Below are 15886 nucleotides of genomic sequence, written 5' to 3' on the forward strand. Positions count from 1 at the left end.
TGGTGGATCAGCTCCTGACGGCGAGGGGATTGTCTTCGGTTCCTAGCCAAGCTGGCGTCGGAACCAATCCTACTACAAAACCACCCATTCCAACTCGTATTGAGACATTGGAGCCCTCGGTTTCGACATTCCCGGCGTCAACTGTCTCAGTTCCGGTAGCAACTTAGTCTCCGGTACCAAGAGCTGCCTTGAGTTCCTCCAGCTTTTTGGCATTGGAGGCCTTCTGGGGTTGAGACTCCCTGGTCAGGTCTGAGGTGCATGGATCAGCTTCTTTATCTTTGGAGCCATCCATGACCTTTGTGCTTCGGCCTTTGTAGGATCGACTCAGGCAAACATCAAGCAAACCAAATTCTAGATGGTCTCGGTACAGTTGATACTTCCATTCTTGGAAAAAGACGATTGGATGTGCTCTATAGACTTCCAAGACATGTATTACCACATAAAAATGGAGAAATGCTCCAGGAGGTTCCTGCGCTTCCGTCTGGGAGCCAGTCATTTGCAGTTCAGAGCACTGCTCTTTGCACTCATCTCAGGCCCCAGGGTATTCACCAAATGCATGGCAGTGGTTGCGGCTCATCTCAGACTGCAAGGATTTCCAATTTTTCCATACCTCGACGACTGGCTCCTCAACACTACCAGCAGGCATCAGTTAGAAAGGGCAAGAGATTACACTCTGCATCTGTGTGCATCTCTGGGTATCACAATAAATTATGAAAAGTCAAATTTACAGCCTTCTCAACAATTAGAATTCATTGGGCCCCGGTTGGACACTGTTACAGGAATTGCTTCACTTCCACTAGAAAGACTACAAAGGATCAGATCTCAGGTCGGCCAAATTATCCAAAACAGCAGGGTTCCAGACAGATTAATCCTACAAGCATTAGGCTTGATGGTAGCCTCAGTCACTCTTGTTCCCTTAGCAAGATATCACATGTGAATATTAAAGTGGTTACTTGCCTCCCAGTAGTCTATGATACATCAACCAATGTCTTACCTAATCATGATTACCAATCACTGCAAACAGGATTTTTTGTGGTTGCTCCATTCCAGCGAGATTCTCTCAGGCCGACCACTCATTCTTCTGCAACCGCAGGCCATAGTAACCATGTATGCTTCCTAGATAGGTTGTGGGGGCATTATCTGGGAAGGACAGTCCAAGGCACAAGATCCCAACTGGAGGCCAACTTTCACATCAGTGTTCTTGAGAAGAGGGCAGTGCTGTTAGCATTGCAAGCATTCCAGGGTGCCCCTCCTCTGGGAACAGTAGCAATTCAAATGGACAATGTGTCGGTAGTTTGGTGCATCAACAAGCAAGGGGAAACTAAATATTACCCATTGTGTCGACAAGCCCTCAGAGTTTGGCAATGGGCAATTTCTTCCAACCGCTTTCTTACAGCAATGCACATTCCGGGGAGCTCCACTGTGATAGCGGACAAGCTGAGCAGAACCATTTTCCTGCCTCACGAGTGGGCTTTCAAGCCTGTGGCAGTGAAAGAGATTTTTTGTCACTGGGGCCAAACTTGCTGCAATCCTCTTGCATCCCCTCTGAAGAACAAGTGCCAGCAGTTACTTTGTCCTAATCCCCCCTACGGGGGAGTCACCCAGAGATGCTCTTCTCCACGATTGGCTCCCCGGCCTTCTCTATACCTTTTACAGACTCCTTTGATATCCCAGATTCTAAAGAAAGCCAAGAGGTCGGAGAATTCAATAATCCTCATCAGCCCCTTCTTTCCTCGACAGGTTTGGTTTCCCTTCCTTTGGCCTCATCTTCTTTGGAAACCATGGAAACTGGGCCCAGCTCCAGGTCTGCTTTCTTATCCAGAGGGCATGGTTCATCTGAACCTCCGTTATCTCAAGCTCATGGTGTGGCTTCTCCAGTTCCCATGATTGCCAGGCATCCTTCCCTTTCCTCTCCTGTCCGTCAAATCATTGTGGCCCATCACAAACCTTAAACTAGGAAACTGTATCAAAGTAAACTGGAAAAATTTGCAAGATGGGCCCTTATGAGCGAACTTGATCCTTATACGACCCCTGTTCATAAAGATTTCGATTTTTTAGCTAACCTATATCAGTCTGGTTCTTCTACCTCAACAAGTCAAGTCCATCTAGCGTCAATCTCAAACTTCCATATGGGGTTTCATGGGTCATCTCATGTCACATAATCTTTGTAAAGCCTTTTTAAAGGGAGCCCTAATGTTAAGACCTCCTTTTAAAAAAAATTCCACCATGGGATCTAACACTAGTTCTTCAGTCCCTTACTTTGTCTCTTTTTGAACCATCAGTTACTTGTGCCTTAAAGTTTCTGTCTTGGAAAACTTTATTTTTAGTGGCTGTCACATGTGCCAGAAGAGTATCCGAACTTCAGGCCTTGTCTTGCAAACCACCCTCATTACAAACTGGATCAGGTCCCTAGGGAAGGGGCATCATTTGTTCGATGGTGCTCAGAAATATTCTCATGTGAGACCTCCCAAGATTTAGGTAACTGGGGACTCTGTACCACAGTCAAGTTTTATGTGAAGATTGACAACATCAGATAAAGAAGTTATGTCTTACCATAACATTCCATCTGTGTTGTTGATCTTCACTAATCCTTGACATCCCCTCCCTCCATCCCCCAGCCTGCGAACTCTTAGTGGATCGAATTCTCCCAGGACTGGCTTCATATTAAGGGCACATATCTGGTCTCTTCTTCCTATTTGCTATTTGTCTGTCACTAATTTAGGCAAACTCGATCTGAGGTAATTGTGAGAGGAGGATTATGGGTAACTATTTTTCTTGCTGGTGATCAGGGATGATTTGTTTATTTCTAAGGTCATAGTAGTAGAAAGAAGCTTAGCTGGCTTTTCTGACATGTGGGGCTGTTCTCCAGACTGGCACCCCATCTCGCCAGTTCTTCATTTGGTGGGGAAAAAAGGGCCTCTCCATTCTAGTAGAACTGTAAGCCAGTTACACTTACTCTCCTTCTTTCAGCTCTTCATTGGAAGAGCAATAAAAAAAAAAGGCTGTTGCCTTACTCTGGCTTTCAAAGCCAGATAAACGCACCCCTCCCTGCCCAGCTCTTCATCAGTATACATTTGTAGCAATCAGCTTGCTACAGCATACTCCATATAAAGTGCTGATGCGCTGAACTTCATTTTTGTATCGGCATTCAGAAATGCCAGTACAGAAAGATGAATGCAGGAATTGCACTTCACAATTGCATCCACTAACATCTTATGCTTGGGACAGCTGTCCCCCTTGCCGCACCCTTTCTTAGCTACTGGTTAAGACCTGTGTGCTTTGTGCCTTCTAAGTTTGTTATTACCCTAGTTTCTATAGTTGTTACTCTTTTTATTAGGTATATGGTTATTCCTATGTCTAAGCTAACCAGTTAGGAAATGTGTGTGTTGTCGGTTATTGCATAATTTTATTTATTTATTTTATTTTTATTTATTCATTCATTCATGCATGCATGCATGCATGCATGCATGCTGTGTGGTCTGTGTTCCTTTTCTGGACCCCCAAAAAGAACAGAAAACGGGTATGAGGATATCTTCCTTTTATATGCTTGGACCAGTCAAGAGCAGTATATTTAGTCTGTGGTTCTTTGAATACAGGGGGAACACTGAACTGCTGAAGAAGATCCTGCAGATGGCAGCAGTTTGCCTTTCAGATTTCCCAGTCTGTTTTTTATATACTTACAGCAGTGGTCCTATTAAATCTCTTCTGCTATGGTGTTTCACACAACTGTACTGTCTTTGAGAGTGTCGCTTGCATTGCATAAGATGGACATCTACCCTAATTTTGTCTTCGCGAATATGGCATTTGTGAACATCATCCATATTTTGACTTTTAGAGCTGGTTCTATAATGTACATGAATGAAACCAGACTATTATCCACATGACTCAGGTTCCATTAGAATCCTAGGCTCTAAGAGCCAGCAAGCTGAGAAGAGAGAGAGAGAAATTATGATAATGCAGAACGTTCATACCTGTTCTTTGGGGAGAATATTGACATGGTGTGTGTGCCTTAAGTTCACTCCCAGTCGAGACTGGAGATGAAAAGGAGCACTGCCTTCAAGCAAGGTGTGGCCAGTAGGGGTACTGTCGCTTATGGAAGTGGTAGGCCAAACTCTCTCACTGTCTCATTGCAGGCCTATCCTTTGTGGCATCTTGGGCATGCTCTGGGATGTCTGTATCATGACTTGAGATATAGAATGTCCAGATATACTTTTACTTCTAGTGAATACTATTTTTGTGGGGGAGGACTTTTGGATAACAAAATTGAATAGGAAATTGGAATAACAAATGAGTGGCGCGACAGAAGTAATAACGAGTGATTGCCTGATTTATACAAACATGTGAATGATGGCTGATACTGGACTGGGATAATTCCCAGAATATAGCCACTTAGAAAAGTGACCAGTATTTGGAGAGCTGCAAGTCCCCCATGTAGTACTGACTACAAGGGGCAACTTCAGACAGCTGCAGTTACAGTCATCATTTCAGTTATACTTTATGAAATTGCAGGGAGCAGGAGCACTGAGCAGATGTAAATTCTTTTTTAAAGGTGCAACATTTTCACTAAGATTCCCTGTAAATTGTATTGTTCCATTGAATAACAAATATTTTTAAGAATGTAGTTGTAGTACCCCAAAAACATTACTAATGTGAGTACTTTATCTGTGACTCTTCGCAAAATGTTTCTTTTGCAGCGCCATCACATGGTGACCTACTAATTAGATTGGCTGGAGTGGAGCCAACAGCTGATGGTAGACTTTGGCTGAAAGAAAAGCTGAAACCTTCACAGATGATTTGGTTCAGACTTATAAGAAGGGAACATTCTGCACTTGATTGCCTTATTTTGATAAACCAGGTAAGCAGAATTGATGTCTATGACATTCAGAATGTATCAGGAGATAATGAGTTAACATCTGGGCTGTTAACTGTAGTATAGTTCAAGACTCTTTCTCTTGAGGTTTCATGTTGCATGGTGAGGCAGCGTACTAAAATAAAGGTTTCATTTGTAGGACTGAACCAGTGAATTGTTCTAGCTCCTTTAATACAAAAACTGAAGCCAGCTGGTAAAAAATGTCTGAGTCGTGTGTGTGTGTGTGTGTGTGTGTGTGTGTGTGTGTGTGTGAGTGAGTGTGTGCGCGCGCATGCGTGTCTGCCTCTGTCTTTCTGCCTGCCTGTGTGCCTTTTCCTGCCATTGTGTAACTGCAGAATTTAATAAAGGCTGTGGAAGGTATATACTGTAGGTCTTGTTGTACTGAGTTGCCCCTGTGAACTACAAAGTTTTCATATAGGCGTTGTGTTGTCATGACGGTGAAGTCACTTGTCCATGAGAAAGTTCCACAAACTTAATTCCGTATTTCACATCTTTATATTTTAGTACCATTTTAATACATTTATTTATCTACAAGAAGCCATAATCATTTGTACTTAAAGCTTTAACAGATATTTTTGACTTCATAAAATACACATACAAAGTAATTAAAACATTCATAGTTCAAAAAACACTGGTTCTTTTGTGACTAGACTTGAGTTGACTTCTTGCCTCACTGATAATGTATTATTTGAGTTGCCATCTAGATTGTTCCTCTACATTATCTTCTGGTTAGTTTTTCATGAAGAACGATAGCAAAATAGAAAAGTTAAACATAGTTCCACCTGCACTTCTTTCTAGAAGAGTTTTTTCTGTAGTTTCAGTGGTAACCTTTAATGTATACTGTACGAATATCTTAGCTTTTGAGTAACCCAGAGTTGAAACAGGATAATGGTTAGGAAACGGGAAACAAATTAATGGAAGAAAAATGTCAGCTTCATGTTATCCACTGATCGTCTCATGTAGGTGAAAAAATAATGCCAAGTAGTGATGATTCTTTATTTAACAAAGACATCTTGTGAAGTACTTACATTAGTAAGTCCAGCACACCAGTGAGCACATTCTTCAGGAAGTATTTTTTTACTTCACTAGCTGGTATTGCCTGCGTTGACAGTGAACTTCTTAGTAGATATGACAGCTTTATTTTTCACCGAGAAGTCACACTGATGTTGAACTGATCAGTATTTTGTTTTCATAATAAAATGTTTAATTTTAGTTATGATTTATATTTGCTTACCGTTAAAGTTTAAACTGGATACAGTTCCAGATTTATGTCTTTTTGGCATTTAGTCTGCAGATAGAACAGATAGATGCTATGGCTATGAACTTGAAGCAAGCTGAAATGCTGCTTAACTTCCAAGTTCATAAAAAATAACTGTGCAGCAGTATATCTTATCTCCAACCAAGTATGCATTGTTAAGCAAACTGCACTGTGCTGTACTGGGCTGATAGGGTGCAAGTGTGTGTGTGTGTGTGTGTGTGTGTGTGTGTGTGTGTGTGTGTGTGTGTGTGTGTGTTTGAGAAGGATATGAGGTTTCCTTCCATTTGCTGTATTACCTCATACATTCTGTAAGTAAATAAATAATGAAATAAAATCTAGTGTAGAAAGATAAATTGTCATAATTTATTAAAACATGAAATGCAAATGCATGGGATGAATTCATGAATGCCTGCACTAAGTGTGCACCGTTTGGCGTGACTAGACAACACAAGCGTAACTCACACCTTCTTCCTAATTTTAGTTTTCCTACTGATTTCCTAGAGCCTTAAATATTGAGGGGGGTTCATAAAGGCTACCACAATGTGTAGACTGCGAGTACAGTTAGTGTAATCTTTCTGAGTGACTAAACAGCTTAAAAAATTTGGTAGTGTTATTCTTCAATGCAGGTAGTGTACATTTAGTGTAGACATTCATGAATCTGGCCCCATTGCATTAGTCTGCTGTTACAGCACTGTAGACCTAGATCATCCTGCTGTATGCGTCTGGTATCAGCTGTGTTCCAGTCTAATTTTCTAGAACCAGAACACCACAAAACCACTTAATTAACACTAGATCTGATGTTGCCAGTCTTCATTTACTGTTGACTGATTGGTTCGATTCAGAACATTGGAACAGACTTGGCTGTTACTACAGCTCGCAATCACTAAAAACTCTCCAGCTTAAGCCCTACCCACAATGGCTGTCTCCTAGTTACCTCCGATCTCATTTGTCGCTTCCAGAGATAAATGCATTCACCGCAGCTCTCAAGCTAAGTCAATTATTTATTTTTTTCTATCTGTAACCTTCCCTAAAGTACTTTTCTTTACTATATATTTCTACTTGTTCCTATGTGATTTCTGCCCTCTCTTTTTTATAGTCAATGCAAGTGTATTCTCTCTACCATTGTTGGTAGTTCTCTTCTTCTCTGCAGATATGTACTCTTCCTACCATCATTGGTAGGTTCTTCCTTCTCTTTTTCCCTTTAAAGTTTTTTGGTTGAAAAATCTAAGGCCCTTCTGTTTTTTTTTTTTTTAAGAGGTGCCAAAACTATGGCCAGTAGATTCACCCTTTCTGTCCAAATTTTTTCCTTTTGAAGAAATACCACACAAACATTGTGTCATAAGAATATATTAATTTTGACACAAAAAGCCATCTCTGGTGCTGACAGGGAATAAAGTGAAACATCTCTCTCATCAGTCTTTGTTCTGTTTCAACAAAAAATGAGGAGAACAGAAGCACTTTGGTGCCACCTTCTTCTTCGACACCGTCTTCTAGATGACACAGAGCTTTGGTTTACTTAAGTTCCTCTGAACCAACTGCTTCTAAGCATATTGCTACAGTTCCAACAACAGCTATGGAATCGATGGCCTTATCCGAGTCTGCATCTTCTGCACTGAAGGCACTTAGGTTCCGAAGGAAATATTGCTTGCTTTGTTCTGACAGCATCTGTGGAACTGATTAACCTTGTCATAGTGGAACTTTCCATCGGCGCTGACCCTACCGGCACTGGTTAAACCTTTGCAAGATACTTCCTAGAACAATCCACTCCTTTTGAGTCTTTACAGTATTCGGCCTCAACCCTCTCAGTACCGACTGCATTGATTCTGGAGATGCTGTAACTTCCAGAATCACTGATTACTTTTGCCTTTTGGATCCAGAGACCTCTCAGGGACCGAGTCTATGCTGTCGACTCCAGGAAGCAGGAGTTGACTCCTACTTTTTGGAGCAGTCCCTGCATCTCAGAGCATCAGCACGCATTGGTTCAGCCCGTACTTCTGCCTTGGCATTTGTCTCTTTGGGACAGGGAGTAACTGGGGTTCCGAGGTTGTTCTTGCTTCTGAGGTTCCTTCCCTCTTTGGGGAGTTCAGTCTTTGGGGCTGTGAAGAGACCTTACCAGCATCTCCATGGGGCCAGTGAATGCCCAGGTACCAGGGTTCCTGGACATCTGAATCATCCTTCTACTGATACCCCGCCCCTTCCACCAAGGCGGCCCCCTCAGAAGAGAAAGTGCAGAAGAAGCATTTTCAGCTCATAAAGAAATCTATCACTAACTGTAAAGTATTCAGTGAAGGAGAAGGATCTGTAACGTCTCCCTCTGAAAATATCTTCTTTGGAGACATCCTGGAGGCACTAAAGCAAAGGGGGGACTGGAAGTTCCAAACCCCCTCCCCAGTGGAATCAGTGTAACTACCCTTAAGCACCTGACCTTCTACCTCTTGGATGATTCCGTCCACAGATGATGTTGTTCATTTGATCTTTCAGCAGGCATGGAAAGGTCCTGACTCCTTTTCAGTCCATCCCCAGTACTCCTGACAAATTCTTTCCTTCCTCTGAGGATAAACATTTCAGGGTGAAAGATCTGTCTTTAGAGTCCATGGTCATTGCAGCTGCCTCAGGAAAGGTGCACGCTGTAAAAAGTCCTATATTCAACTGCCTAACAGAGAGTTTCAGACAATGGATAAGTTTGGAAAGCTAGTTCACACTTCATAGACCTGTCCCTTAAGATCCTTGAATTTCTGGGCACTTTTTTACTAGTCTTCAAAAGGATATGCTTAGAGTTATCCAATACCCTTGTGGGAGTGTCTCTGAGGAGGTAAAAGAGAAAGTTGCTTCCCAGTCATCTACTCTACAGTCTGTGTCTAGCTCATCCACGATGCTCATTGCACTTGCACAACAGCAGATTCAGGCATTGCCATTGGGAGACCCGCCTGGATGCATCTATGTGATTTTGTGGAGTCATTTGGGTCTTCATCCATCAATGCTTTTTTAGGCTGATCATCTCCCTTTGGCTCAGAAGTTCGAGAAGCATTACACAAGTGCGAGGAAGATATTGACACCCTTTCTGCTGTAGACATACCTTCCCCCCCAGAGATCCTTTTCCAGGAATCAGAGCGGTGATGGGAAAATGTGGTTCAAAATCCAAAGGACCTTTTCAAGACACATGTACAAGCAGTTCTCCCAGTGGCAGAAGGTGGAACTGCAATGGAAAACACCACTCACGTGGCGGAGATGGTCCGTAGAACCACAGTTTTAGAGATTCTTTCCTTCGTAAGCCTTACCAGATTTCCTGAATGATAGTCTGTCTACCTTCCTGTGGAGGCAGTTGGGGAAGATGCTTATTCTTGCACCTGAACTTCTGGCTAGAAAAAACTACAGATTCTTGGCTGGAGGAGTTTATGGCCAGAGGTCATATCATATTCTTACCAGTCCTCCCCCAGTACACAAGAAAATCTGCTATATTCCACCCAATGAGAGGGAGCCAACAGTTATGCAATTACTAAAAAAAAAAAAAAAAACAGGAAGAGGCAGGGGACTAGAGACCATTTTGGATTTCAGCATTCTGAGCAACTTGGTTTGTAAAACGGGATTCTGTATAGTCACACTTCAGACTGATCTTCTGTTCTTGAAAAAGGGAGATTGGATATGCTCTGTAGATCGTCAGGAAGTGGATGACCCTATTACCTTATTAAATGGGCAAAAGCTTCAGAAGGTACCTCCACTTCTGGCTAGTAGCCAGTCATTACCAGTTCAGGGTTTTGTCCTCGGGCCTCACCACAGCCCCTGAAGCATACACAAGCTGGAGAAATCACTTTATAAAAAACACAGCAAAAATACAGCAAAGCTTTCAGGCATAAAAAACCCTTCTTCAGTGCATTACAATTCATTAATAAAGAACATGCTGATTTTATAGAGGGTCATCGTCACATGGCCAGCAGCCCAATGGTCATATGACTTATATAAAACAAACAGTTAAAAATCATCTTAAATCATTACTTAAAACTTGATACATATAACTTCATTATTGATGGTTAGATTACTTTTGTAACTATTACTTTAACTTGGTTTGTTGTAAATATTTAAGGACAGGTTTTAAAGTGACAACGTCATTTAGTCCTGGTAGTTGATCTGCCTCTAATCTAACTATCCATTCATACTCTTTTGATTCAAGCATATTGTTAGTATCTCCTCCTCGAACTGTTGTGGCCACAATGCAAATAACTCTGAAGAAAACTTTGTGTTGGCTGCCATGTTCTAATATATGTTTATACAATGCATTAGTGGCTACTGCTCTTCTTATTTCTGATCTATGCTCAACTATTCTGTCCTTGAGCTTTCTTATAGTTTTACCTATATAGAAGCCGAGCATTGGGAGCAAGTAGCCATGTATACAACAGATGTAGTATTACATGTAGCTTTTAAATTAAAAGTATATAATTTATTTGTTACTGGATGTTTGAACTGATGGCTAGCATGATCAAAAATATCACAACAACAGGAACAGTTAAAGCATTTATAAGTACCTGGTTTATTAACCATAGAGGTAGATATGAGATTTAAATCCTTATAACATAGTTTTTGTTTAAGAGTTTTCATATTTCTGAAAGAGAAATATGGTCTTTCATCTAATACTTTTTTAACATTCGTACAAGCCATTAGAATCAGCCAATTCTTCTGTATAATATCCTTAATTAGATGTGTTTTTGCATTAAACGAAGTGACAAACCTAATTTTAGTGATAGGTTGTCTTATTTCAGGTGCTCTAGTCCCTTCTGTATAGATGGGTCTAAGTGTAGTATTTCTATCAACTAAGGTTTTATTTTTAAGATCTAACAATAATTTACTATTATAACCACTGGATATCAGCTCCTTGAACATAACTTCGAGCTGTAAATTAAATTTACATCCTCTGTATTTAATTTACTTACTCTACCAAACTGTGAAGTTACCATGCTTCTAAAGACATGTGATGCATGCATACTCTGAAAATGTAAGTACCTCCCTGAGTGTACTTCCTTCTGATGTATACTAGTATGAAAACAATCCTGTTTCCTATATAACATTAAATCCAAGAAGATAATTCTTTCATTTGAACTTTCCATCTTAAATTTTAAAAAATCAGTGGTACTATTCAGATATTGTAGAAATTCATTTAGTTCAACCTGTGTGCCTTTCCATAACATAAAGCAGTCATCTACAAAACGTTGGTAGAATACAACTTTATCAGCAAACTGATTACCATCATTAAATATAAACTTTTGTTCCCAAACATATAAAACTAAGTTGGCGTAGGTATTCACGTAGATGTACCCATGGCTACGCCAGATGTTTGTAGATATAATTGTTTATATCAGTTCAAACATCCAGTAACAAATAAATTATATACTTTTAATTTAAAAGCTACATGTAATATTACATCTGTTGTATACATGGCTACTTGCTCCCAATGCTCGTCCTTCTATATAGGTAAAACTATAAGAAAGCTCAAGGACAGAATAGTTGAGCATAGATCAGAAATAAGAAGAGCAGTAGCCACTAATGCATTGTATAAACATATATTAGAACATGGCAGCCAACACAAATTTTTCTTCAGAGTTATTTGTATTGTGGCCACAACAGTTCGAGGAGGAGATACTAACAATATGCTTGAATCAAAAGAGTATGAATGGATAGTTAGATTAGAGGCAGATCGACTACCAGGACTAAATGACGTTGTCACTTTAAAACCTGTCCTTAAATATTTACAACAAACTAAGTTAAAGTAATAGTTACAAAAGTAATCTAACCATCAATAATGAAGTTATATGTATCAAGTTTTAAGTAATGATTTAAGATGATTTTTAACTGTTTGTTTTATATAAGTCATATGACCATTGGGCTGCTGGCCATGTGACGATGACCCTGTATAAAATCAGCATGTTTTTTATTAATGAATTGTAATGCACTGAAGAAGGGTTTTTTATGCCTGAAAGCTTTGCTGTATTTTTGCTGTGTTTTTTATAAAGTGATTTCTCCAGCTTGTGTATGCTTCATTGACTGTTACTTCCTTGGACAAGTTTTTTTCTCACCACAGCCCCCACAGTGTTCAAAATGGCTCTCTGATTGCATTTCCTTCATCTACACCAACCAAGGTAGAAATGTTCCCAAACTCATGGCATAAGCAGCAGCTATCTTGAGACTGCAAGAGTTCCAGGTGTTTCTTTATGTGAATGACTGTCTTATTTATGCTCTGACCAGGCATATGTTAAAAGTTAGAGACTATGTTCTCTTTACTTGAACATACTTAGGAACAATTGTAAATTACAAAAATCACAATTGACCCCACCTTGTTCGAATTCATAGGTACAATTTTCAATATGGAAACTTTTATAGCCCCTAGCTACTGCAGTAGTTCCCTTGACAAACTATCACAGGAGAATTCTTCAATGGCTACTTGCATATCAACGGTTAATCCCTCATCAACCTATGTCAGATCAGTTCAGACCTCCGATCTTTGCAGAAAAGAACTGGTTTGGAGGTTGCACTCGAAAGAGATTCTTTAGGACAGTTTCTTTGTCCTCTCTGCAGCCAAAAGCATAGTGTCCATGGATGCCTCCCAATGGGGCAAACAGGCATTATCTGGGCTATAAACACCATGGTTCTCTTTGAAGGCCAATTTGCATTTCAAACCGTAATCTCCTTTGGTGAGAAGCGCTCAGAACATGATTCTCCCAACCAGTTTATGATGGCAGACAAATTGAGCAGTTTAATCTTCTGTCACATGAGTGACTTCTCTATCCAAGCATAATGAAAAGGATTTCTTTGTTGAGGGGGGCCAGACTTACTGCAGCCCCTTGCCGCACGTTTGAACTACAAGTGCAGCAACTACCTTGCTCTGCCCAACACCCCCTGGTGTGTTAAGAGAGAGCTGCTGCTTTGCTGTATCACCCATTCACCTACTTCTGTCATCTAATGGAGAGGGGGGCCATCTGCACAACCATTTAGATGTTAGCACTTGTCACTTTTTCATATTTCCCCTTTTCATCTCTTTCATCTAGATATTGGAATGATGATATGTAGTTTATTCAAGAATACATCTCTAGATTTGCTCTTTCTCTCACTCACTCTTTCCTTGTTGTTAGCCAATTCGAAAATGATAGCTGTCAGTTCCCTCAGTGAGTGAATTCTATCTTTTAATTCTTTGTTATTAATTGCTTGCTCTTTCCTCATCATTATCCAGTTCTGAGATCATAGCTCTCATTTATCTTAGTGAAGAAATTCTATTGGACATCCAATTCTTTGTTTTTAATTTCTTGTTTAATAGCAACATATTTGCCAGCAACAGATTTTGTTTGGGCAGCTGAGTTTCCACCACTCCCTGAAAAATTATTTTGGGGAATAACTGCAGTTCCAGTCTGAAACCTTCCTCCAACAAATTCTGCATCTGTCGCTTAAAACCCACCAACCTATAACTTGTTCAGAGAACATGAAGCCAGTCTAGTATCCTAAATCTCCAGCAACCACCGTCCACTATTGGGAATATTTTCTATAGCCAGACTAGTATATGAAAGTACAGAAATTTCCATACAAAATCTATAGGATGTTATGTGGTCCAATCTCGCCTACATTCTTACTCACGGGTTCGGAGCCGAGCATCGGCTCTGACTCGGCCAACCTAATTTTTCTAGCATGAAGTCTCTAATTGGCTGGGCTAACCTGGTATCCCATGTCGCACTGCTCCATAGCCCCAGATCTCGTTTGCCGCTCATGTAGCTAGGACGTGGTCTTGCTTGGCTGTGGCTAAGTACCTTTAAAACTTCTTTTTTCTCTCAGAAAATTGTGGTTTTCCTCACAAAAGCTATTTTAATAGCTATTTTTGCTTGTTAGTTATCGTGTTTGTTGTGTGAGTGTGTTTTTTTGGTATCCCTACTGTTCCGGCGGGGTAGGCCCGTTTAACTTAGAGGACCTAGTCCTCCCTATTTCCTAGTTGTTGTCTGTTATTCCTGTTCGATTTAGAGTGGTGTTTTTCCCAGGTGTAGTGTTTGTGAGCACTTTCAAGAATCGTTTAAGTTAGAGATTCTTGTCTGCTCTTGTTGGCTGTTGTTTCCCGCCTTAGCCGTTTTTTCTCAGGCATAAGGTCCTGTTGCTTGTGTTTCATTTGTGCCTGTCAGTATGTCTAAAGATCAGAAGGATCAGAAGGAGGATAAACCTTCTGGGTTTAAGAAATGTTCAAAGTGCAACTACAAGATGTCCATTACCGATGGACATTCCGTTTGTGTTTACTGCCTAGGGGCAATTCACTACAAGAGTCCTGTAGCTTTTGTCACGCCTTCAGTCCGAGGGTGCTACAGAAAAGGAAAAACAAACTTATATTGAAGGGTCTTTTAAAACCTTCCTTTGAGGAGTCCTTGGACTCTTCCTGTGGTTCTCTAGCTAAGTCCAAGGCTTCTAAGGCCAAGAAGAGATCTCCGGCTCCGTCTGTTTCTTTGGAGCCACCGGAGAAGTCTGCCAAATTGGACTCTACCTCCTCGGCTCCTCTGTCCTCGGGGCCGCAGGAGGTATCTGTTGTGCTGGAATCGGCCTCGGCTCCAATTCTGTTAGAACCTATTCGGAGCCGGTCTCCTAGTGTCAGGCATGGATCTCCAGACAGGAGATCAGTCACCTTCTCTTTCCTCCAAATCCTCCAGACTTTCTGATTTGGATGTTGATCGGGTGGTTCAGAGGCTCCTGCAATCGCCTGTGTTGGCAAAATTATTTTCGGCTCCAACCCAGACGGCTCCGGAGCCAGTCCCAAGTGCTTGTACCAATAGTTCCTCCTCCGAGCACCTTGTCTTCGAAGCCGGAGTGCTATGCTCCGAGTGATGTTATTCTCCCGGCCCCGATCGTTTATCGGTGCCGATGTCGGCTTCAACCATGTCTGCTCCATCCTCTGGTTTCAGAACTCGGGTTTCCTCTGTCGGGCCTGAGGGGGATACTTCGGGACTTCTGTCGGTTCCGAGCCTTCCTCTCGGTGCGTCAGCTCGGGGAACTCTGGCTCCGATCTTGGCCTCAGAGGCCGGTCATTCCTCGGATTCGGGGGGACCCTCCTCCGAGGCCATGAGGAGCGCACTGGCCAGATCTTCAGTTACATCACCCGGATCGGGCTTTCCATCCCCCTTCACACTGGCTAGAGCCTGTGGTGTCCCCCATTCAGTAGACAGCGGAGCCCAAAGGTCTGGGGATACCCCATGAGTGGTCCCCTACTTTCTGAGGGCCCCTCGGAGTCCGTGCCTGAGGAGCCCCCAAGAAAGAAGTTGTACAAGAGGAAGCACATAGACTCCCAGGACGAGTCTCTCACTTCTGATACTGACCTCGAGGAATCAGAGGGGTCCCCCAAGTTGTCCTCCGATGATGTCTCTTTCTCCAACATCCCGGAGATTTTGAGACAGAGAGGTGGCTGACCGTCCAAGACCCCCTCTGAGGAGGAGTCGGTATTCCTCACGGCCTTTGGAGCTAAACCCTCCACCTCCTGGGCGTCTCCACCCTTCGACGAGCTTTTGGATTTAATCTGTCGAAGGGTGTGGGAGAATCCTGACTCGGTGGAACCGGTACCCAGACGCCCTAACAAATTTCTTTCAGCTCCCTCTGGAAAAGAGTTCCTGTCCAATGGGGTTTCTGTGGATGCCATGGTGATGGCTGCCACTCAGCAGGAAGTAGCCGAGCCTCAGTCCATCCTCCTAACAAGGAGTCCAGGAGTATGGATCGGTATGGGAAGCATACCCTCTCTTCAGCAACCTTCACCC

At 41.9% G+C, this 15886-nt stretch overlaps 1 protein-coding gene across 2 annotated transcripts in view; it reads left to right on the top strand.

Moving 5' to 3' along the window:
• The window catches only part of CCHR4.PART1H3orf33 (chromosome chr4.part1 C3orf33 homolog), a 566094-nt gene that overhangs the window by 404166 nt on the left and 146042 nt on the right, over positions 1 to 15886 (top strand). For both annotated transcript variants that reach the window (XM_044070505.1, XM_044070506.1), the window contains one exon: positions 4695 to 4855. In XM_044070505.1, coding sequence (XP_043926440.1) covers positions 4695 to 4855 — 161 coding nt within the window. The remainder of the gene's footprint in view (positions 1 to 4694; positions 4856 to 15886) is intronic.

This window comes from Protopterus annectens, chromosome 4.part1 (assembly GCF_019279795.1).
Source record: "Protopterus annectens isolate FY-2018-M chromosome 4.part1, PAN1.0, whole genome shotgun sequence".
In the NCBI taxonomy this organism is placed as follows: domain Eukaryota; kingdom Metazoa; phylum Chordata; order Ceratodontiformes; family Protopteridae; genus Protopterus; species Protopterus annectens.